This window comes from Otolemur garnettii, unplaced genomic scaffold (assembly GCF_000181295.1).
Source record: "Otolemur garnettii isolate 467f Iridium unplaced genomic scaffold, OtoGar3 scaffold00011, whole genome shotgun sequence".
Taxonomy (NCBI): domain Eukaryota; kingdom Metazoa; phylum Chordata; class Mammalia; order Primates; family Galagidae; genus Otolemur; species Otolemur garnettii.
In genome coordinates, this window is record NW_003852406.1 from 27,254,808 (window position 1) to 27,277,019 (window position 22,212).

Genomic DNA, 22,212 nt, shown 5'->3' on the forward strand with positions numbered 1-22,212 from the left:
TGAGGATTGGGAGTGCAGGATCTTGACTATAAAGGTACAAGGGCAAATTTTGGACTATTGTGGTAAGAACACTTAACATGAGATCTATCCTTCTTAACAAATGTTTAAATGGCTGGCATGGTGGCTCACGTCTGTAATCCTAGCCCTGTGGGAGGCTGAGGAGGGAGAATCGCTGGAGCTCAGGACTTTGAGATTCACCTGAGTGAAAGTGAGACCCTGACTCGGGAAAAAAATGGAAAAACCCAGCTGGGCGCTGCGGGGAGTGCCTGTAATCCCAGCGGCTTTCGGAGGCTGAGGCAGCGGGATGCCCACAAACTGGAGTCTGAGGTTGCATTGAGCTACCTGCACTCTGCTCAGGGGCATAGGGTGGGACTCTGTCTCAACAACAACAACAACAACAAAACAAACTCCAAACCACAAATGTTTAAATGTACAATACAGTTTTGTTAACAACAGGTGGAACATGGTATCACAGATGTGCAGAACTTACTCACCTTGCATAACTAAACTTTCTATCTGTTGGATATGGACTGCCTGTTTCCTCTTCTCCCCTCCCCCACCCTGGCTCCTGGCAACCACTGCTATTGGCTGTGTCTATGTGTTTGCCTATTTCAGATACCTCATATAAATAGAACTGTGCTACATTTGTCTTTCTGTGACTGATTTCATTTGGCATAATGTCCTCAAGGTTATCCATATTGTTGCATGTGACAGGATTTCCTTTTTTAAATGGCTGAATAGCATTCCATTGCATACTACATTTTTTTTTTTTTGAGACATAGTCTCAGTTACCCTGGGGTTGAGCTCTGTGATGTCATAGCTCACAGCAATCTCAAACTCTCGGACTCAAGTGCTTTGCTTGCCTCAGCCTCTCAAATAGCTGAGGCTATAGGCACCTGCCACCATGCTTGGCTAGTTTTTCTATTTTTAGTAGAGACAGGGTCTCTCTCTTACTCAAGCTGGTCTCAAACTCCTGAGCTCAGGCAATCCACCCACCTCAGCCTCATAGTTCTAGGATTACGGCCACCGTGTCCAGCTGCATGCTACATTAAAAAAAAATCCATTTATCTGTTGATGGACGTGTAGGTTGTTTCTAGGTGAATAATGCTGCAATCTGTATTATCTCTTGATTGTGGCTGAGTTACATGACTGTATGTATTTGTCACTCTAAAAAGGTGAATTTTACTACATGTATATGATACCTATTTAAACAAAAAGAGAACAGCAAAACAAACAAATTATTCCTGTAGATTACTTACTGGTCATAAGATGTGAAACATACCTTTTACAATGGCAGAGGCCTGGCTTGGCGCCTGTAGCTCAAGCAGCTAGGGTGCCACCCATGTACACCAGAGCTGGCAGGTTCGAATTCAGCCCAGGCCTGCCAGACAACAATGACAACTACAACCAAAAAATAGCCGGGCGTTGTGGCGGGCGCCTGTCATCCCAGCTGCTTGAGAGGCTATGGCAAGCGAATCGCTTAAGCCCAAGAGTTGTAGGTTGCTGTGAGCTGTGACGCCATGGTACTCTACCCAGCTTGAGACTGTCTCAAAAAAAAAAAAAAAACAAGAAAAGAAAATAAAAAAGAAATGACAATGGCAGAGGCCTCCACCTTGACCAATTTCAGCCTCACTAAAGTGGGAAGACCAGCTATGGGATGCTTCTTCGTGTGATACAGTTCATAGTACAGAGCAACATTTAGGAGGTGTCCCTCAGTAGATACATAATCAAGCCTTTAAATCTTATTGAAAACTACAGATAGAGGAACAAGTTAACAACACAAGAAACATTCAGACAAATCCAGAATGTGATGGAGTATCTATTTCTAAGAACTGGCTTGGACTCTTCAGAGAGGTCTATAGCATGATGACCAAAAAAACAAGAAAAAGGTGGGAAGGCCAAAGTGTGGTGGTCCATACCTGTAATCCTAGCACTCTGGGAAGCCATGGTAGGAGGACTGCTTGAGCTCAGGAGTTCAAGACCAGGCTGAGCAGGAGCAAGACCAGAGCCCAGGAGTTTGAGATTGCAGCGAGCTATGAAGACACTATTGGATTCTAGTCTAGGCAACAGAGCAAGACCTTGTGTGAGGACCAGATCAGCTCCATTTTGTTGTTTCCACATAAGTTCTGTTCCTGGGTCCTGGCCTGCAGGGCCCACCCTGTAACCCTCCTCATTCCATTAAACCACACCCGCAGGGCCCACCCTGCAACCTTTCTCATTCCTTTCATAGTTACTCAACCAAATAGTATCACCCTGGGCAACAGATAAGTTTCTGTTACCTTGAAATACAGGTAACCAGGTTGCACCAACTCTAGCCCCCGGTTAAGGGACCCTCCACCCCTTACCTGTATCAATCCAAATCCTCCTTTACTAATGAAATCACCAACCACCAATGAAAAGTGTACTCGTATCCGACCCTACCCCTCTTGCTTTCTGTACCCCATAAAAACTGTCTTCACCCTGAGTTCAGGGCTCATCCTCTGCTTGCATGCCAGGAGAGTCCAGGCCCGGGGCCCCCGGGCTTCCCGGGTCTGTAATAAATCTCATCTTATGCCCTTTACATCGGAGCGAGTCTCGAGTTTGTCGGTTGGGGTTAATTTGGGAGGTTTTCTCGGACCCAACACTTGTCTCAAAAATAAAAAACGGGGGGTTGGCAGTGGGATAGAGTGAGGTGGTTCTATCTAGATTAAAACTTTTTTTTTTTTGACAGAGCCTCAAGCTATCGCCCTGGATGAAGTGCTCTGGCATCACAGCTCACAGCAACCTCCAACTCCTGGGCTCAAGCAAGTCTCCTGCCTCCACCTCCCAAGTAGCTGGGACCACAGGCACTTGCCACAATGCCCGGCTATTTTTTGGTTGCAGCCGGCATTGTTGTCTGGCAGGCCCAGGCTGGATTCAGCCTTTGGCTTGGCGCCAGCCACATACACCTAAGGTCGCGGGTTTGAATCCAGCCCGGACCCGCCAAACAACAATAATGGCTACAACCAAAAAACAGCTGGGCGTTGTGGCAGGCGCCTGTGGTCCCAGCTATTTGGAGGCTGGGACAGGAGACTCGCTTGAGCCCAGGAGTTGGAGGTTGCTGTGAGCAGTGAAGCCATGGCACTCTACACAGGGGGACAGCTTGAGGCTCTGTCTCAAAAAAAAAAAAAAGAATTATTAAAGAGACATATAATCCTTGATTGGAATCTGCCATTAGAAAACAGCTATAAAGACAATTTGGAGATAATCGGGAAATTTGTTGACTAGCTATTAGATGATATTAAGAATTTATTGTTAACTTCATTAGGTGTCATAAGGTGGCTTTGTAGGAAACTGGGTTTTATTTTTACTTATTTTCTTGTTTTTTAGAGACAGGGTCTCACTTTGTTGCCTAGGCAGAAGGGCAGTGGCGTCATCATAGCCCACGGCAGCCTTGAACTCATGGGTCAAATCATTCTCCTATCTCACTGTCCCCAAGTGCTGGGATTACAGGCATGAGCCACTGCACCTGTCCTGGAAATTGGGTATTAGAAATGCATGCTAACATATTGGGATTGAAATGTCATGACTTTTCTAATTTGCTTTAAAATACTTCTGCTAAAATAAATGAATACATAGAGGTAGGGAGGAATATAAGTGGTGTGAAGGAGGGGAGATGGCTGTGGTTCAGGCTCACAATCAGAATAACATGCAAACTCCTGACATGCTCTCCCCCAGAAGTGTTTGTCTCTCAGACCTCACCTCCTAACACTGCCTCCAGCTACACAGGACATTTTCAAGTTCGCTTAGTGCACAGATTCTCTCTCTCTCTTCCTCCCCTCCTCCTCCCTCTCTCTGCCCCCTCTCCCCACCCTCTCGACTAGGGGGTCTTTGCACTAACCTGCTTATTGCCTTGTCCCAAGCCTTGCAAGCCTTGTCCCGGTTTTTTGCAGGCAGGCTCCTAACTTCTGAGCCTAAAGGTCACTGCAGAGACACTCTTCCCCGACAGAGCTATCTGAAGTGGGTTCTACTCAGCTGCTTTTTTTTTTTTTTTTTTTTTTGCTTGGTCGCACTTCCCACTTGCAGGCAGCGATGGTGTTTATGTTTAGGTGCTATGTCTGTGTGTTGATGATTAAGGTCATCGCCCGGTCCCCAGGGCCTGTGTTTGTCGCCCACCTGTTTAAGCTCTGCACACAGCTGCAGGCCCCACAACACAGGACACTGCTGCAGTTTCCTGCTGGGGATGCCGACCCAGCCCCCCACTAGCTGAGTGACTTCCTCCAACCACAGACAGATGTGACCCGCAGCCTCAGATGACCCAGATTCCGCGGAGCCGGTCAGTGGGAAGCCAGGTTCCTCTGCCACCTTCCAGCCAGGTGACTGCTCCCAAAGCCTGCTCACCACGTAGCCCCCCCAGCTCGGGTTCTCCACCCCAACAGCATCTGCCGCCTCCCCGAGAAACTACAATTCCCAGCAGGCGCGGGAGGACACCCCCAGCTCCCAGCGCGCTCTTAGGCGCGCCTGCCCCTGGCATTAATACTTCAGTTCCTGCAGCCCGGCAGCGAGCCGGACTGTACGCAGGTACCGCGGGACCGAGGCAGGGAGATGCGGGCGGGCGCAGTGGGGCTGATGAGGGTGGGATCTGGGGGTTCTGGAAGGAAGGGATCCGGAGTTAACCGAGAAAGAGCCGCAGTTGTGGAGAGGGCGGGCCATAGAGCGCCGTCCCTCACAAAACTAGGAATCTGGTCGTTCGCCTTTTTCCGCAAAACGAATGTTTTCCGGACCCACCTGGCCCAGGTGGCGCTGAGCGGGTGGAGGGCGAGGTAACCGCGTCAGTGAACACCATCCCCCTCCGCCGCCCCAACATCCATCTTCGCCTCCAATCCCGAAACGTCAGGGAGCAGAGGAAAGTGGCGAAGGAAGAAGGTGAGGGCGTTGAGTTCGTTTCCTTGGGGACCGAGGCGCTGAAGTGCGCCTTCCCTTCCGGATTCCCCAGACCACGGCTCAGAGCTCGGGGAGCCCCTCCTGGCGCCCCGCCCCCCCACCTGCTGAGCTGGGGGAAGCCGGCGCCCGCGCGATAGTGGCCTTCACTCCGCCTAGTCCTGGCTCCAGCCCTGACCCGAGCGCGGCCGCTTCCTGGCCCGCGGGTGGTGGCAGGCTCTTGGCTGACTGCTAGCTGGCCTCATTCCTTCAGTCTAAGCGGTGGGGTGATGAGCGAGCAGAGCTCACTCCTGGCTGGGAGCGCAGGAAGGGACACCCTCAGACAACAAGAGCCTTTCAGATTGTGGGAGGGCAAAGGGGGAGAGGGGAAGAGCAAGTGACTCGGGCAGCCTGGGTCCAGCAAGGGTGTGGACTGTATTCTAAAAGCCCCGGTGGGCTCGGTTCCTGTAGCTCAGCGGCTACGGCGCCAGCCACATACACCGAGCTGCCGGGTTCGAACCCAGCCCGGGCCTGCCAAACAACAATGACAGCTGCAGCCTATTCCCAGCTACTTCGGAGGCTGAAGCAAGAGCATCGCTTAAGCCCAAGAGTTTGAGGGTGCTGTGAGCTGTGATGCCATTGGCACTCCACCAGGCAATATAGTAAAACTGTTCTCAAAATAAACAAATAAATAAAAGCACCCCTGCTAGACCTTGGAGGGAAGGTATTAATGAGTAAGGCAGAGGCCTGCTGTCCCTACCTTTTCTTCCAGCACTCAGGGCTTTACCAGCACTTGGGAGTGTGTGTGGGGGAGGGACTGGAAGGGGGGAGAGGGGCAGTGGCAGAGGTGTGAGCAACTGTGACCAGGCCAGCCCTTTCCTGCCAGTCCAGCTGGGCACATTCCCCTGTGATCCTGAGCTCTGCTTTGTAAAAATGGGGGTCATGAGCACTGGTTCAACCTGCTGTCACTGTCCTCCCCCACAGGACCCTGCCACACTTCCCACAGAATGCCAGAGGGCCCTGAGGTACACCTGGCCAGCCACTTTGTGAATGAGGCATGCGGAGGGCTGGTGTTCGGAGGGTGTGTGGAGAAGTCTCCCATCAGCCGCAACCCCGAAGTGCCTTTTGAGAGCACTGCCTACTGTATCTCAGCTTCGGCTCGTGGCAAGGAGCTGCGCCTGACACTGAGTCCTCTGCCTGGGGCGCAGCCCCCACAGGAGCCACTGGCCCTCGTCTTCCGCTTTGGCATGTCTGGCTCCTTCCAGTTGGTGCCCGGAGATGCGCTGCCACCCCATGCCCATCTGCGCTTTTACACGGCTCCACCTGGCCCCCGGCTTGCCCTGTGTTTTGTGGACATCCGCCGCTTTGGTCGCTGGGACCTGGGGGGCGAGTGGCAGCTGGACCGGGGACCCTGTGTCTTGCTGGAATATGAACAGTTCAGGTAGGCCCAGCACCAGGTGGGAATGAACACAGGTCTGATCTCCAGGCCTGGCTCTGTTAGTGCCTTGTTGGCCAACAGTGAATCCCAGCCCTCTCTGGGCCTGTCTTCTCATCTGTGTCTCTGCCTTGGGTCAGCTCCTTGAACCAACAGACATGTAAATTCAAAATTGATGTGGGAAAAGAGATGAAGAGCCAAGAGGAGGCTGGGTAGACACTGCCTTGAGGACTTATAGCCTGTTAGTGTCAATGATGATGTCAGGACCTAGAATTCCACGTGGCCTCTTGGTGCCCCCAGGAGACTAAGATAAGGTGGACGGGCCTTAACAACACAGTAAGAAAGAGTGGTGCCTGCGGCTCAGTGAGTAGGGCGCCGGCCCCATATACTGAGGGTGGCAGGTTCAAACCTGGCCCTGGCTAAACTACCTGTGGTCCCAGCTACTCGGGAGGCTGAGGCAAGAGAGTCCCCTCAGTTGCCGTGAGCTATGATGCCATGGCACTCTACCGAGGGCAACAAAGTGAGACTCTGTGTCTAAAAAAAAAAAAAACAACAACAACAACACACTAGGCTCAGTGCCTGTGGCTCAAGTGGCTAAGGCACCAGCCACATATACCTAAGGTGGCGGGTTCAAATCCAGCCTGGGCACCAAACAACGACAGCTGCAACCAAAAAATAGCCGGGCGTTGTGGCGGGCGCCTGTGGTCCCAGCTACTTGGGAGACTGAGGCAGGAGACTCGCTTGAGCCCAAGAGTTGGAGGGTGCTGTGAGCTGTGATGCCACAGCACTCTACCTAGGGGGACAGCTTGAGGCTCTGTCTCAAAAAAAAAAAAAAAAGAAAGAAACAACACACTAAGAAGTAAAGGCTGGGCTGGCTTGGTGGCTCACATCTATAATCCTAGCACTCTGGAAGGCTGAGGTGGGAGGATCATTGAGGCCAGGAGTTTGAGACCAGCCTGAGCAAGAGTGAGACCCTGTCTCCACTAAAAATAGAAAACTTAGCTAGGTACAGTGGCATGTGCCTATAGTCCCAGCTACACTGGGAGGCTAAGCCTAAGGAGCCTAAGGAGGCTAATTGCATTAGCCCAGGAGTTTGAGGTGCTATGAACTGTGACACCACTGTACTCTAACCTGATCAGCAGAATAAGACCCTGTCTCAAAAAAAAAAAAAAAAAAGAAGCCTGAACAGCAATTGTTTCAAGGAGTGGGTAGGGAACTGCCTACGACCTGGTTTTTGGTGGGCTTGCACATACTGCCTGCCCATTAGTCTGTGTCCTATGGTCTCCTTTGTGACTGTTTCCTGCCTGCAGGAGGGTATAACAGTCCCATCTGGGATGTGACACGGGTTACTTAAGACCTACAGTAATACCAACTTCCTTTCCTCTGCAGAGGAAATATGTATGAGTCTCTGCTTTGTGCCAGGCCTTGTTCTAGGTGCTGGGGGTACAGCAGTGAGCATAGAACTGATGCTTGGACAAGGGAGGGGGTAGGGCAGAGAAACAAATAAGATGAACTCAAATGGACACATGCCTGAGGAAAAGTCCAACAGGCAAAGAAGGTGAAGGTAGAGAGTTACTTTTTTGGGGGGGGAGCAGAGGGCAAATTAGAATGGCCACTCTTAGAGGGTGACATTTGAGCTGTGACCTGACTGATGAGAAGCAGCCAGCTAGGCAGAGCTGTAGAGGAAATATTCTTATGGGCAAGAATCATAGACACAAGGCCTAGAGTGGACTCACCAAGTTCTCACTTCCTGGGGGACACTGTGCCTTTATTTGCCTGTGGGATGGGTCAGAGATCTGTCACCACAGAACACAGTTGACTCCTGACCTCAGGCCTGAACCCCAAGTGCATCCCCATGGAAATGTCTGTCCCTGTTCTTGGATTTCTCACTTTACCTTTCCTAGGGAGTCAGGTAGAAGGCTAACTGCCAGCTGACTCTGAAGAGCACTTTGGCTGTTTTCTTATTCCTGCAGCTGGGGACGTGTGGTGGTCTATGCCCCTCAGGGATTAGAGCACCATCCAGGCTACCCTTCCACTTCTATCTTTACTCCAGAAACTCTGGCTTCTGGTCCCTTCATCAATTCTCTTCATGGTGGTGAGGAGAGACCCATGACCCTTGGAAGTCGGGTAGGGGCAGCTGGGGCACTCACTAGCCAGGACTCAGCCCTACACACCTGCTGCACAGAGCCAGTCTTCAGAGTATTGAGAAGAGTGGAACCCACCAATGTCAAATCTACATGTGTGCCAGAGCTGGTGGCTCACACCTATAATCCTAGCACCCAGCAAGGGGGCGGGGGGAGGATGGCTTGCGCTCAGGAGTTTGAGTCCAACCTGAGCAAGAGCCAGACCCCGTCTCTACTAAAAATAGAAAAATTAGCAGGGCAAGGTTGTGGGTGTCTGTAGTCCCAGCTACTTGGGAGGTTGAGGTAAGAGGATTGCTTTAAGCCAGGAGTTTTGAGGTTGGAGTGAGCTGTGTCATGCCATGGCACTCTAGCCCCAGCAACAGAATAAGACCCTATCTCACAAAAGAAAAAATCCACTTGTGGTTTCTAACCCACTCTGAATCCTAGACAGGGAGTTCAGACTACAGACACATCTGAGGTCCTGTGATTACCTTGTTCTCAAAAGTGTCCCGAGAAATCTCTGAGGCACTTTGGTAATGAACACAACTACATATACAGACTCATACGTGTTCCCTTGAATACGTTTGCTTTTCATCAGTATTTTTCACTTTTCACAATGAATTTAAATCCTGCATCATTCCCATTTAACAGATAGGAAAACAGAGGCAAACAGAGGGGGATCTGGGACTTGCAGTTTCCTTCCCCTTGTACCTAGAAACAAGTTCTCTCAGTCCTTCTACCCCATCCCACGGAGGGTGAGGGGGAGAATAAGTCCCAGGCACCCACACTGTGTCCTTCCAGAGAAAATGTGCTGCGAAACCTAGCAGACAAAGCCTTTGACCGGCCCATCTGCGAGGCCCTCCTGGACCAGAGGTTCTTCAATGGCATTGGCAACTATCTGCGGGCAGAGATCCTGTTCCGGTCAGTGGGCAGGTGGTGGGCATGAGGGCAAAGGTGAGCCAGGTGTGCCCACCTTCCCCACTACTTAGTAAAACTTAGTAAAACTCCCTGTCCCTACCCAGGCTGAGGATTCCCCCCTTTGAGAAGGCTCGTACAGTTCTGGAGGCCCTGCAGCAGCGCAGGCTGGTGAGGAGACAGCGATGGCGTACATGTGTGGGCACACTGGTGTTGACATGACTGGCAAGGGGTCGGGTTGAGTAAAGTGTCTCCAGCTTAACAATGGGTGGGGGGTGAGGGGAGGACAAAGACCCTAAGGTACCACCTAGCTCAAAGGGGAGATCTGCTGCCTTCTGAGTGGCACTGCTCCTTGCTGATAACCAGGTCCTGGCCCTTGCCCCTTCCTCAGAGCCCGGAGCTGACCCTAAGCCAGAAGATCAGGGCCAAGCTGCAGAACCCGGACCTGCTGGAGCTGTGCCACTCAGTGCCCAAGGAAGTGGTCCAGCTGGGTGAGACCTGGAGAAACAAAGATGGCAACCACCTCGTTTCAGCACATTGAAAAAGAACCTGGGGCCGTTGTTGTCCCTCTCTGGGCCTGACTCCCCACGTGGGGAATGGGTGTTTATAGTCCTAGTTGCTGCTGAATGGACTAGGCCTCCTCACTTGTCAAAGGTCTATTTCCCTTGAGCAGCCCATGAGACAGGAGAGTCTGAAACCCAGTCTAGCATAGGGAAGTCATGGCCCAGAGGGGGAAGACACCAGCCTAGGTCACACAGGGAGGAGGGAGAGCTTGGCCCCTGACTTAGTCCATCAGCTTGTGTAGCTGAAGTCTGAGCCAGGTCTGACCCAGCTTCTCACTCCTCCTTACCTGCGTCTTCCTTCCAATCTTTGCCTGTTCCTCTGTCCCACAGGGGGCAAAGGCTATGGGCCAGAGAGTGGGGAGGAAGACTTTGCTGCCTTTAGAGCCTGGCTGCAGTGCTATGGTGTGCCGGGCATGAGCTCCTTGCGGGATAGGCATGGCCGCACCATCTGGTTCCAGGTTTGAGCCTTTCTGCTCACACAAGGAAATAAAGACCCCAGGGAAGCTTGTGGGGTGGGGTCGTGTGGTTGCAGCAGGGCAGGAAATAGGGTCTTTTCCAGGTGGAGATGCCCAGAACCTACCTAGGTCTCCCACAGGTCAACACTGCTGGGGGTCATACTATTCCCCTCCCATCCTTTGAGTTCCAGGTTGACTCTGACATCGGAGATCTCAGTTTCCTTCCCCTTGTATCCTAGAAATAGGTTCTCTTAGCTGCTCTCCCTTATCCCATGAGGGTGGAAATAGGTTTCATGTACCCAGGCTGTGTCCCTGTAGGGAAAATGTTCTTGGGAACCTAGTGGACAGGGTTCCTGGTTGGAGTTATATGGGAGTCCTGCATCTCCAAGGAACACTGCCCTAGCCTCAACCTGGGGTGATTCCTTAACTGTCCCCATTCCATTTTAGGGGGATCCTGGACCCCTGGCACCCAAAGGTAAGCTACTCCTAATGTAAGAGCTAAGAGAACAGAAAGGACTTCTTGTCTGCAAGGGCTCTAGCCCCCTCTTTTCCACCAGCCCCCTCCAGCCCTGGGCACCCCCAGGCAGAGGGGGAGTCTGGAGAAAGGGCCTTAGCCTATAGGACTCTCCAACTACAGCACAAATGTCCTGCAGGGTGCAAGTCCCGCCAAAAGAAATCCAAGGCAACACAGCTAAGTCCTGAGGACAGAGTGGAGGTACGTCTGCCTGCTCTGCCCCAGCACTTTCCTGCCCAGGCTGTGGGCAGCTGTCTTCCCCTGAGAAGGGGCATGGTGGGCCATAATCAACCTCTGAACTGCTCTCTGAGCCCCTCAGACATCTGTGTCTCTTCTACCCAGGACCCTCCACCTCCAAGGAGGACCTCTGCCAGGATACAAAAGACACAGAGAGACCTTCCTGAGAAGACTACAACCCAGCAGCCTGAAGGGTCCAGCCTCCAACAGGACCCAGGAGCTTTCACAGTCCCTAACAAAGGGAGGAAGAAGAGGCGACAGGCCACTACTGGTAGGCTCTCCTTAGCATCCACCTCTGGGGAAGGAAGGGGCACCACAGATACTGGCCCTTCAGGAGAGGTTGGAATGACAGTGTAGGACCACGTGGACAAAGGCGGGAGAAAGGCCATCAGGTTAGCCTGGCCTGAGAGTCTGAGCTGACTATCTCATCTGCTTTCTCCCAGGCCATCGCAGACTGCAGAAGATTAAGGGTGATACCCCATCCTCAGAACCAGAGGGGACCTCAGCCTCTTAGCCAGAGAGTCTTGCTTGCATCTGCCCCTTTCTTGCTATCTTGCTTTGTGAACCTAGGGGCCCATTTGACTACCTAGAAGCAAGCAGTATTTGAAAGGGGGGCTGTATGCCTCGGGCCAAATGACTGTTACTTGCACAACTGTGATGTTTTGTTTTGTTGCAGTTTTTTTTTTTGACCAGGGTGGGGTTTGAACCCACCACCTCTGGTATATGGGGCCGGCGCCCTACTTCTTTGAGCCACAGGCACTGCCCATGTTTTTATTGTACCCAACCTTCCATATTTTTAAAGCCCATGGGAAAATGCTGTGTTTTCCATAAACTGATAAATTTGAACATTTTGGCACTTCTTGGACTGGCTGCATAAGGTCTGAGATGGCCAGGTTGGGAGGGCTTGCTGCCTAGCTCCAGTGACAGGAGGCCTGTCCCTTTAGCAGGGCACACTGAGCCCCCATCCTAGACCTCAAGGTTCTGGCTAGTGAAGGACAGCCCCTCAGAGGTGATGCAATAACCTTGGCTCCAAGCAGCCTAGGTACCTAAGCTCCTCCAGTCCAGCATTCTCCAGGGCCTGTGGCTGATCTGCCATCCGGCCAGAATGTACCCTCAGCCTCCTCTCCAGCCCCACACAGGGGAAGCCCTTCTTATCTCATGGTCTCCAGCCAGCTTGTGGTCACCCAAAATCCTCAATCTCTCTTGTAGGAGCTATAGCCCAGACCCTGCACACACCAGTACCTCTCCCCCAAACTCCTAGGCCTGAGGGTATACACTAAGAAGGAGTGAGGGGAGCTACCAGCATGGTTCCTGATGGGTAGGTTTATTATACAAGAGGCAACTCATCTGTGCTTCAGGCTGGGGAGGCAGAAATGAGGAGTCCCCAGAGCCTTCCACAGACAAGACCCCACCTTTGGGGACTCAGTTTGGGGGAGGCTGAAGCACGAGCAACAGAGACTGCACTTGAAAGGGAGAGAAGGTGAGCTTCAGGCGGTTGTCCCGAAGTGGCAAGTGCCCAGTAGGGTCTCGCTGCTCCAGAAGATTGCAGCTGGAGAACAGGAGGGGCAGTGAGGTCCTGTGAAGGCAGGATTCCTACTCCCACCCGCAACCGGCGCTGAGACTCACAGAATCGCCTCCTGAACAGGCAGCGATGTGTGTAGCCAGCAGTCCACGTGGCAGCCATAGGCCTCATACAACCTCAGGACCAGTGTGCGGCTGTGGGTGCTGGTCTCCGCCTGCAGGGGTTGGGGTGGAGAGGCGGGCGGTGGGTGGGGCCTGGAGGTAGGCGGTGTCAGGCGGCCTCAGACCGGAAACCCACGGGCTCGCCCACGTGCCCCGCCTGCCTCTTGCCTGCTTGACGGTCTCCAACACGACTTCGGGCGAGGACAGGGAAAAGGCACTCCAGGAGGTGGCAGGCGCTGGGCCCGGGACTGGCAGCGCCAACAGGGGAAAGTTGAGGCTATAGGCAGCACGGATAACTCCAGCGTCTTGAAAGGATCCTGGAGTACGACCGGAAAGCGTGGCTGGTGAAGAATGGGGTTTCCTTCCCAAGCCCCTAGAGGGGCACAGGGCCAGGCTGCTAGTTTCGGCTCAGAGAAGGGCAAAGGAGAGCTGTAGGAGAGCCCCACGGTCTTCAGCACTCACCCTTGTGTGGCATCAGTGCATAGGTGAACTCATGACGCCCCATGTCAGCAGTGGCATCAGGGGCCTTAGGTGCCCGCAAGCTGAGATGAGGATGGAGGATATGGACCAAGCTGAAGCTACTGAGTTCCACCCCAAGAAGACCCACACCCTCAGGCCAGCTCCCAGGCCAGCTGGGTACCCACTCACAGGGAGAGGCTGAGGACGCTGCCTCGCACTGACGCGCCATACTTGCAGTCATTGAGCAGGGCCAGCCCAAAGCCATGCTCTGACAGATCCATCCAGCGGTGGGCCCACACCTGGAAGGCAGATTCGAGACCCACTTGGTGGCCCTGTGCCCTTTCTTTTGCTCCCAAATTCCAGACTTCCTCACTACTGTGAGGACAAGCTCTGGAACCACAAGACTGAATTCCAGCTCCCACTTTAGGAGGCCCTAGGCATGCCACCCAACCTGCATAAGCCTCATTTGTAAAATGGGAATAAGAAATAGTACTCACCCCACCATATGGTCATGAGTATCAAACTGAGTGGAAAGCCCAATGCCTGGCATTAAGCCTAATGCTTAACATATTAGGCATGGCACATATGTCATCCTCCTCCTCCCCACCCCACCATTATTTTCTCTCTAGTCTGGGAGGAGGAGTCCAAGCCCATCTGCCACTCCCCGCCATGTCAAACCTCAAATCGAGCCCAGTCCCAAGAGGTGTTGTAATGAGTGGGTCGCTGCAGGTGGCCAAACTGGATCTCATAGGTGGCCTGGGAACTCCGCACACGGGCAGGAAACTCTACCTTCAGGAACTTGTGGGCCTCATGCCAGTGCACCTGGAGGTGGAATGGAAGGTGGGGGTGAAGAACAAAGGGCTGGCCCCTATTCGCCAGGCACTCATGGGGAAGATAACCACCACCCTACCCTGACCTGCCCCTCTGCTACCTCGGTGTGGAAGCGGACATAGGGGCAGCCAACATCCAGCACCACCTCCTGGCTGAGGCGGCTGTTGGGGGTGATCTGCAGTAAGAACCAGGCACTGCCCCGCAGGCCGCCCTCAGTGCCCACTGCCAGGGTCCCTGCTTGGCCCAGCACAGGCTTCCTATGGGATAGGGAGGGAGGCACTGAGGCAGGGCAGCTTGTATTCCCACCATCCCGCTACCCCCAAGTCCTGTCCAGCCCATACCGGGTCTCTAGGTGATAGTCCATGACATCCCAAGCATCCCAATACAAAGGCACATCATCAAACAGCACAAATTGGTTCCCTACAGCACCCTCAGCAATGGCCTCCCTGGAAAGACATGGGGATCAGTGCATTACAACCATGTAACTTCAACCCTTCTAGTTGCTTATGGTGGGGTGGTACAGGCGACCCAGGCAACAGAGGACTCAAGCCCACCCTGCCCTGTTCTGTGTGAGCCACAGCCCAGTGCCACTGGTAGGCTGCTGTGGGCAGTGTTGTGGTCATGAGACAGAGGAAACAACGTCTGGGACCTACTAGGCTAGGCACTGGGAAAGTGTAGTGAGGAGTTGGCACCTGCCAGAGGCCACCAGGACCAGGGACGTCAGCCGGCCAGTTGGGTCCAGCCTCACCCGGATAATGCCGTTGTCCAGAGTCACGGAACCATCAGTCTTGGTGAAAGGGGGCCATGAGGCTGAGTTTGTAGGAACTTCCCACAACCAACTCACTCCCATCTCCAGCCCCACCCCACATTGCCACTTGCTCCATGTTGGAGTTCAGGCTCCCCAAGATGTTAGTTAGGAGCACCCCAGGACAGTCCTTGTCCCCCAAGACTTGCTGGGACTCACCTCTTGCACTACAAACACAGGCTGCTGGGGCAGTAGGGGCTGCACTGAAGTGGGGGCAGGAACAGGAGCATAGCCCATGCTGGGCACCGTCACCAGGGCTGGGGGGTGAGGCCTAGGCATCAGCACAGCCTCCTGACCTTCCTGGAACCTCACTCAAGTAGGGGTCAGGATGGTGGAGGCTGTGACTACTATATTCCAGCCTGGAGCACCCAAAGACAGCAATCCCCAGGGGTGTCCCTGACTTCATCAGTCGGGCCCTGATCCCTCCTGATGTAGTAGCAACCCTTCCCCTTGGCTCATACCTAGGCTGTGGGCCCCACCGGGCTTGGGCAGGGCCAACACTTCAGTGCGCTTCCAGGGCAGTGTGTTGACAATGAGGAGGCCCTCAGGACCTGGTTCCCCAGCACACAGGGCTGTGGCTGCAGTGCTGAGCAGAGTATTGCCATGGGAACGAATGTCTGAGGAGAGACTAGCTGGAGTAGGCAATGGGTCTGCGATGACCCCTGAGTGTCCCATAGGGGACTCTCTGGGCTCAGTCCTAAGGTTAGAGAGAGTGGTGGGATTGTTGTCAGCCTCACCTGCATAGTGGCACATGGAATCCTCTGCCACCAGCTGGATACAGCTTCCAGTCACCACATCATGAAACTGGTTCAGAAGCAAGAGCCTGCAGGGACCAAGGGCAGGGATGGGGAAGCCTGGGAGAGACAGCCACAGAAGCAACTAGGGTGAAAGGTCAGGTGGGTGGGAGGGGGCAGAAGCCAGGCTGACCTCCAGAGGTGTTGCAGCTGGGCTGCAGGGTACTGGAACTGGGTGCTGCGGGCCAGGGCCAGGCTACTGAGCAGCTCCACGTCATGTAGGATCCGCTCACACTCCCGGTTCCCCTTCTTAATCTGAGCCCAGGCAGGAAGATCAGTCTGGAGTCTGCTCAAACATCCTGGGATGGCTTTCAAAGCTCTCCCTTGCTCAGAACCCCTGAGGGCTCCCCAGGGCCTTCTGGATGAGGCCACTTGTGGGTGACCTGACTCAAATGCCCTCCCTCCTCTCCCCTCAGCCCAAACCCTCTTTCTTTAGGGATGCTCAGTGGTGCCTTCTCCAAGCTCCTCATTGGAACATGAGCCTCTTCCCCCAGGATCTGGGCTGGCTCTCTCCCTCCTTCTCTGACCCTCTGCAGACCAAGGGTGCACCCTCCCTGCTTGGCTCCACAGCCTCCCCTGAACCTGGGCGTGGGTGGTGTAGGTGCCATTGTGCAGCTCCAGGAAGAGCTCCCCGACCCATGTGCACAGATGCCCCGAGTCACTCTCCAGTGCTGAGAAGAGCCGCTTTGGAGAAGACAGCTGCACCCTGAGGGAAACCACAAGCGTGGGTCTCCCAACCTTGGGGACCACATGGCTCACCTTCTTCCATGCCAGAGCAGACAAAAGATCTCCCAAAAGAGAAGAACTATTCTAGAAAGCTCCCCATCTACATAGTGCCAACCCTGGATACCCCAGAAGAGTTGCTCTCTCTGGTGGATTCAAGCTTCTTCCTCTTCCCACTCTCAGCTTTCCCCTTACCACCCTCAGGGCAGGAGTTTGGAGGAGCCAGTGGTCCAGGATTAGAGCAAGACCAGGCCCAGAAGAGGATTTTGCCCTACTGTCTGAGTGGAAGGCAGGGCTCCTAGCATGGGCTAAGGGCTGCTGGAGGCCTAGACTGACCTGGGCAGCCCATCTGTGTTGCCCAGCCTCTTCAAGCGGTCCAGCATGGTCTGGGTAGGGCCACCGCCCCCGTCCCCAAAACCAAAGAGGAAGGCACTGTGGTTAGTCCTCCCCTTGTCCCGATTATTGGCCACAGTCTTCAGCACCTGGACAGGTAGGGGCAGGTCAGCATGGGTCAGCCTAGTACAGGCCAGCCCTCTCCAGACTGCCCCCCTCCAAGTATCTCCTCACCTCCTCCACGCTGCCCTGCATCCCATAGGAGTCGCCAGGTGGAAAGTGGACCAGTACACGGGAGCCGTCCAGCCCCTCCCAGAAAAAGGTATGGTGCTGTTGGCAGGGAAATACACAGGGGAGAGCGGCCAGAGTCAGGGCTGAGGCAGATCTGGTCCTGCCCCTGCCTGCAGTGTGACCCTGCTGGAGGCCTACCCTCTTTGGGCAGGGGTTTGGTGGTTTGTCCAGGACTCCTCAAATGAGCCTTGGGAGAGATAAGTGGGCCATGTGGGACCAAGGCTGACTCTCATCCTGATGCCCTGGGGTCTACTCACCGGAAAGGAGTTAACCAAGTTCCAGCTCAATTTCTGGGTCAGAAAGTGCCTGATGCCACAGCCACGCATGATCTGGGGGAGCTGCGCTGAGTAGCCAAATGTGTCCGGCAGCCAGAACTGTATGGAAGAAGGCCGTGGAGGATGGGAACCAGGGGTTTGGTTGGAGTCACCCCAGTCTCAGCTCCTCAAGACTCTGGGTCAAGCAGAGCCACCCACCCACACCCTGGTGTAGCAACTCCCAGCCTACCTCAGAGCACATCTTCCCAAATTCCTGCAGAAAGAAGTTCTGGCCCTGCAGGAACTGCCTGACCATAGCCTCTCCGCTGGGCAGGTTCCCATCCTGGTAGTGAGGAAGGAGGGACAGCCCAGGTAAGATGGGAAACAGGCAGTTCAGGCCAGCCCCCACTCCCAGGAGGTACCAGGGCTGCTCTGACATAAGAGTTACAGCCAGGCCCAGCAAGTGTCCCACTCCTCGCTTCAGGCCTGACTATCCATTTGCCTGAGCAAGAGGCCTGAGACCAGCCATGCTGGAGACATTCTCCTCCTTGGAGTGTCAGGCCTTGGGGTTCCAGGGACTAATGAGCCCTGTCACAAAAGGGACAGAAAGTCACCAGCTTAGCCTGGGGGCCTGGCCCCATGAGGGAAGGCCATAGCTACATAGATGGAGGTCGAGGAAGTGCTGAATGCTCTTACCATCTCCACCCAGGTGCCCCCCACAGGTACAAACTGCCCACGGCAGGCAAACTCCTGGAGCTGGGAGTGCAGCCCAGGGTAGTGGCTCTTCACCCACTCAAGCTGCTGCGCCTGTGGGGAAGGTGGGGTGGGAGGTAAGTCAGAAATGATGAGGACCCTACCTAGTACTGAGCATTTAGGGCACAGTGGGTGGCTGAGGGTGAGGAACAGACCTGTCCCTCAGGCCTGAGAAATCCTCAGAACCAGTTGAGTTCCAGGGAGTACCAGGTGTTTGCCCTGCCCCCACATAGCTGTCCCACTGACCTGGGAGCAGGCAAAGATGAACTCAGGGTTCTGTTTCATGAGCTGCATGGCTGTCACCCAGCTCCGGGCACATTTCCTTATGGTCTCCTTGAAGGGCCAAAGCCAGGCTAGATGATGGGATTGGTGGAGCGGAGGGTAGAGGAAGCAGCAAGGTACCAACAGGTCCCCAGCCTCACCCCTACCCCAGCATCCTGACTAGGCCCAGACTGGGACTCCAGAGGGTCACCTGGCCTTCCTCCCATCCCTCTGGAAAGCCCTATGACATCTCTCCTGAGCAGTTACTTCAAACCACTCCTGCAAAGGGGGAGGAGGAGATTGGGAAAGGAGGCCAGCTGGTTCAATTCTACAGGTCAGGAAATGGAGGCCCTTGGCCCAGGAATGGCCTTAGTCTGAGGCTGAGATACGCCCCCAGAGGATCCCATCAGAGGCAAAACAAATTACCCTGCCTTTGCACACACTGAGGATACCCTAAAAGAGGGGGCACAGTTTCCAGGATGGACTTGTCTGGGCCAGCTGACCCCAGAACTCACATCCTACCCCACATCTCGGCACAGGAGAAGATAGCCCTCATTCTGCAATTCAGAAACTTTACTTGTATCACGCTCAATAGCTTGGGGAGCTTGTTAGACATGTGGCTCTCTCATAAGCCTCACAGTTTGAGCTCCCAGCTCAATAATCCCCCTCCTCTCTGAGAAATTGGGCACTGTTGTAAAGTCCTACTCATTCTTACTCAGTTCAAGGTTACCTTGTTCAGGAAGCTTCTCTGGAATCCCTCTGATCTAGCTGAGAGTTAAGTGACTCTTCTGGATTCCCTAGCCTCCCACACTTATCTTCACTGTAGCACCACCTATGTCTGCCAATTCTGCGATCACCAGTCTCTGGAATCCTACCCTCCACCCCCGTGTCTAGTATGGGACCTCCTGAGGCATCAGATTTTGTCACGAAAATAAATGAAGCTGTAGCTAGCAGATCCTACAGTCCAGTCCTCCAGCCCCATCTTACAGATGGAGAAAAACAGAGGCCAAGAGGGGCAGGAACTTGTTGACGATCCCATGGGGCTTCTAAGCCAAAGCCAGGGCTTCCAGGGCATTCCTGCCTCCCCAGCCCCCCCAACTGCCGGCCTACCTGTATCAATGTGGCAGTGCCCTATGGCATGGATAGTGTGTTGGCTTTCACCACCACGTTGGCCAAAGAACTGGGAGGCCAGGGCCTGGGCCAGTGGGAAGGTCTCAGGCTTGGCAGGGTCACACACATTCACCATCTGGTTAGCTGTGTACAAGGCCTGGAAGCTGCGCTGGTTATCTTCCCCGAGGCCCTGCAGCAAAGTTCTGCCCCTTAACTCCTCTCTTAAGCACAGCCTCCAGAACTAGGCCTGGAGGATCTCTCAAGATTCTCAGCAGAGCTTCCCCCAACTCCAACCCTTTATTCTTGCTGCCTTCTGCTCAGCACCATTTCCCTCCTCCCCTTACACAGGAAATCCTCTCTCCCTCAGGCAGGCATAAACTGTCTTCCTACTCTGGATTCTGAGTCCCACTTACTTGACCCAAGAAACAACCAGCCTAGAGAAGAGATCTAGAGGATGACAGGGGAACAGAGGGCGTTGAGTACCTTGGCTATGCCCAGCAGCAGCTCCAGATCCACCAGGAGCTTGTGGACATCCCTGTAGAACACAGCCAGCTCGGCCCGGCTCAGCTGGAATGACTTCTCAGGATCGGGAGCTGCAATCATGCTTCCCTTCCCAGCACCCAGGAGCCCATTGCAGGCCACTTCCACATAGAGGGTCAGGCTACAAACATGAGGAAGCAGCCTCAGGCCAAGGAACCAGCAGAGGACTTTGAGGACTTGGGGAGGGGCACCAGGTGGCATCCATTTCATCCCTCCTTATTCGCCTCCAGGATCTACCACCTAGAAGATCCTGGAGTGTGGCAGCTGTGCACATGTGTGGGTTGGTGAAGGTGGAAACACCAGACTAACCTTGCTAATGGGTGGTTTGCCTCAGTTAAGGAAAATAAGTAACAAAAGATATAACTATGTGTGAATTACACTGCTGTTTAGCTTTTTATTTTCAAAGCTGTCTCCACAAAACACTGCCTTGGTCTGGAAATCCTCTTTGTGTATATATATATATGTTTTTTTTTGAGACAGCGCCTCAAGCTGTTGCCCTGGGTAGAGTGCCGTTACATCATAGCTCACAGCAACCTCCAACTCCTGGGCTCAAGCGAGTCTCCTGCCTCTGCCTCCTAAGTAGCTGGGACCATAGGTGCCCACTACAACACCCAGCTATTTTTTGGTCGCAGCTATCATTGTTGTTTGGGCTAGATTCGAACCTGCCACCTTAGGTGTATGTGGCTGGTGCCTTAGCCACTTGAGCCACAGGCGCCGAGCCTCCCTTTTGTATATTAAAAGCATGTTTGGATCGCCTCTAGATCACCTTTTTTTTTTTTTCCTTTGAGATAGTCTCACTATGTTGTCCTTGGTAGAGTGCCCTGTGTCATAGCTCACAGCAACCTCCAACTCTTGGGCTTAAGTGATTCTGGTGCCTCAGTATCCCAAATAGCTGGGACTACAGGCTCCTGCCACAATGCCCGGCTATTTTTTGGTTGCAGTTGTCACTGTTGTTTAGCTGGCCTGGGCTGGGCTTGAACCTACCAGCCTCGGTCTATGTGGCTGGCGCCCTACTCACTGAGCTACGGGCACCTAGTCATCTCTACATCACCTTTTAATTTTCTTTTGAGACAAGAGTCTCATTCTGTCACTCTGGGTAGAGTGTCCTGGGTAGACTGCTGTGGAGTTATCATCATAGCTCATAGCAACCTTGAACTCCTAGGCTCAAGCAATCCTCATTCTTTGGCTTTTCTCTCTCTCTCTCTATTTTTTTTTAGTAGACAGGGGTCTTTTGCTCAGGCTGGTCTCAAACTCCTGAGCTTAAAGCAATCTACCCACCTCAGCCTCCCAGAGTCTTAGGATTACAGGCTCACCTTTTAGACCCAAGATCCATCAGCTGTGGTGAAGCTCTATTCAGGCTTCCTTAGGGAAGCTTCCCTGCCCCTCCACTAAGTCTAGAACAGATTTCTCACATGAGCTCTCAGTAATCTCTTTCGGGACCCTCATTATTTTTTGTAATTATATGAGTACATCTGTCTCCCTTTGCTGTTAAGGACTACATTATTAGCCACCATACTCCCAGTGTCTGGAGGCATCTGAAACACAGTGTTCAACACATATAAAACACCATGATGTCTAAAAAATATTTTTAATGGTGTCATAAATGCCCATGTTATAATATGGTATATAAAAAGGAAGCATGGCAGTGCTTGTAGCTCAGTGGGTAGGGCGCCAGCCACAAACACTGAGACTGGCAAGTTCGAACCCAGCCCAGGCTAGCAAGAACAACGACAACTGCAACAACAACAACAAAAATAGCCAGGTATTGTGGTGGGCACCTGTAGTCCCAGCTACTTGGGAGGCTGAGGCAAGAGAATCACTTAAGCCCAAGAGTCTGAGGTTGCTATGAGCTGTGATGCCACAGTAATCTACCCAGTACAACCGCTTGAGACTCTGTCTCAAAAGAAAAAAGTCAGGAAGCAAAATGTCAAAGAAATTCTCTTAGCTAATAAAAACTATGCCTGAAAGAAATGCTAATGGCCAGCATGGTGGCTCATGCCTATAATCCTAGCATTTTGGAGGCCAAGGCAGATGGACTGCTTGAGCTGAGGAGTTCAAGACCAGCCTGAGCAAGAGTGAAACACTGTCTCTAAAAATAGCTGGGCATTGTGGTGGGTGCCTGTGGTCCCAGCTACTCGGGAGGCTTGAGGCAAGAGGATTACTCCCAAGATTTGAGATTGCTGTGAGTTATGACACTCCACCTGGTGCAAAAAAGTGAGACTCTTTCTCAAAAAAAAAAAAAAAAAAAAAAAAAA

General features: G+C 53.2%; 2 protein-coding genes across 7 annotated transcripts in view; one reads left to right on the forward strand and one right to left on the reverse strand.

The window, feature by feature from the left end:
• Window positions 1–4,452: 4,452 nt before the first annotated feature.
• On the forward strand, window positions 4,453–11,976 carry NEIL1 (nei like DNA glycosylase 1). 3 transcript variants are annotated; one of them, XM_023509950.1, is made up of 10 exons: window positions 4,453–4,539; window positions 5,863–6,319; window positions 9,238–9,357; window positions 9,459–9,522; window positions 9,743–9,842; window positions 10,245–10,372; window positions 10,817–10,844; window positions 11,023–11,084; window positions 11,226–11,391; window positions 11,564–11,976. In XM_023509950.1, the coding sequence occupies exons 2-10, from the start codon at window positions 5,886–5,888 to the stop codon at window positions 11,632–11,634; spliced, it is 1,173 nt and encodes a 390-aa protein (XP_023365718.1). In that variant the 5' UTR covers window positions 4,453–4,539; window positions 5,863–5,885; the 3' UTR covers window positions 11,635–11,976. The 3 variants fall into 3 exon arrangements, with proteins under 3 accessions (XP_023365718.1, XP_023365719.1, XP_003784577.1); XM_003784529.3 differs by lacking the exon at window positions 4,453–4,539 and adding an exon at window positions 4,620–4,884; XM_023509951.1 differs by lacking the exons at window positions 9,743–9,842; window positions 10,245–10,372.
• Window positions 11,977–12,083: 107 nt separating this feature from the next.
• MAN2C1 (mannosidase alpha class 2C member 1) overlaps window positions 12,084–22,212 on the reverse strand; it is a 12,798-nt gene continuing 2,669 nt past the window's right edge. The window contains exons 5-26 of one of the 4 annotated variants that reach the window (XM_012801916.2): window positions 19,901–20,078; window positions 19,418–19,607; window positions 18,293–18,399; window positions 17,990–18,100; window positions 17,544–17,636; window positions 17,297–17,413; window positions 16,983–17,078; window positions 16,752–16,897; window positions 16,275–16,398; window positions 15,826–15,947; window positions 15,636–15,721; window positions 15,354–15,515; window positions 15,058–15,162; window positions 14,786–14,918; window positions 14,435–14,539; window positions 14,194–14,350; window positions 13,941–14,084; window positions 13,452–13,561; window positions 13,266–13,345; window positions 12,972–13,120; window positions 12,747–12,856; window positions 12,084–12,669 (exon numbers count right to left, since the gene is read on the reverse strand). In XM_012801916.2, coding sequence (XP_012657370.1) covers window positions 12,543–12,669; window positions 12,747–12,856; window positions 12,972–13,120; window positions 13,266–13,345; window positions 13,452–13,561; window positions 13,941–14,084; window positions 14,194–14,350; window positions 14,435–14,539; window positions 14,786–14,918; window positions 15,058–15,162; window positions 15,354–15,515; window positions 15,636–15,721; window positions 15,826–15,947; window positions 16,275–16,398; window positions 16,752–16,897; window positions 16,983–17,078; window positions 17,297–17,413; window positions 17,544–17,636; window positions 17,990–18,100; window positions 18,293–18,399; window positions 19,418–19,607; window positions 19,901–20,078 — 2,752 coding nt within the window. In that variant the 3' untranslated portion in view covers window positions 12,084–12,542. The other 3 variants (XM_003784530.3, XR_002771941.1, XM_023509949.1) reach the window with 3 other exon arrangements.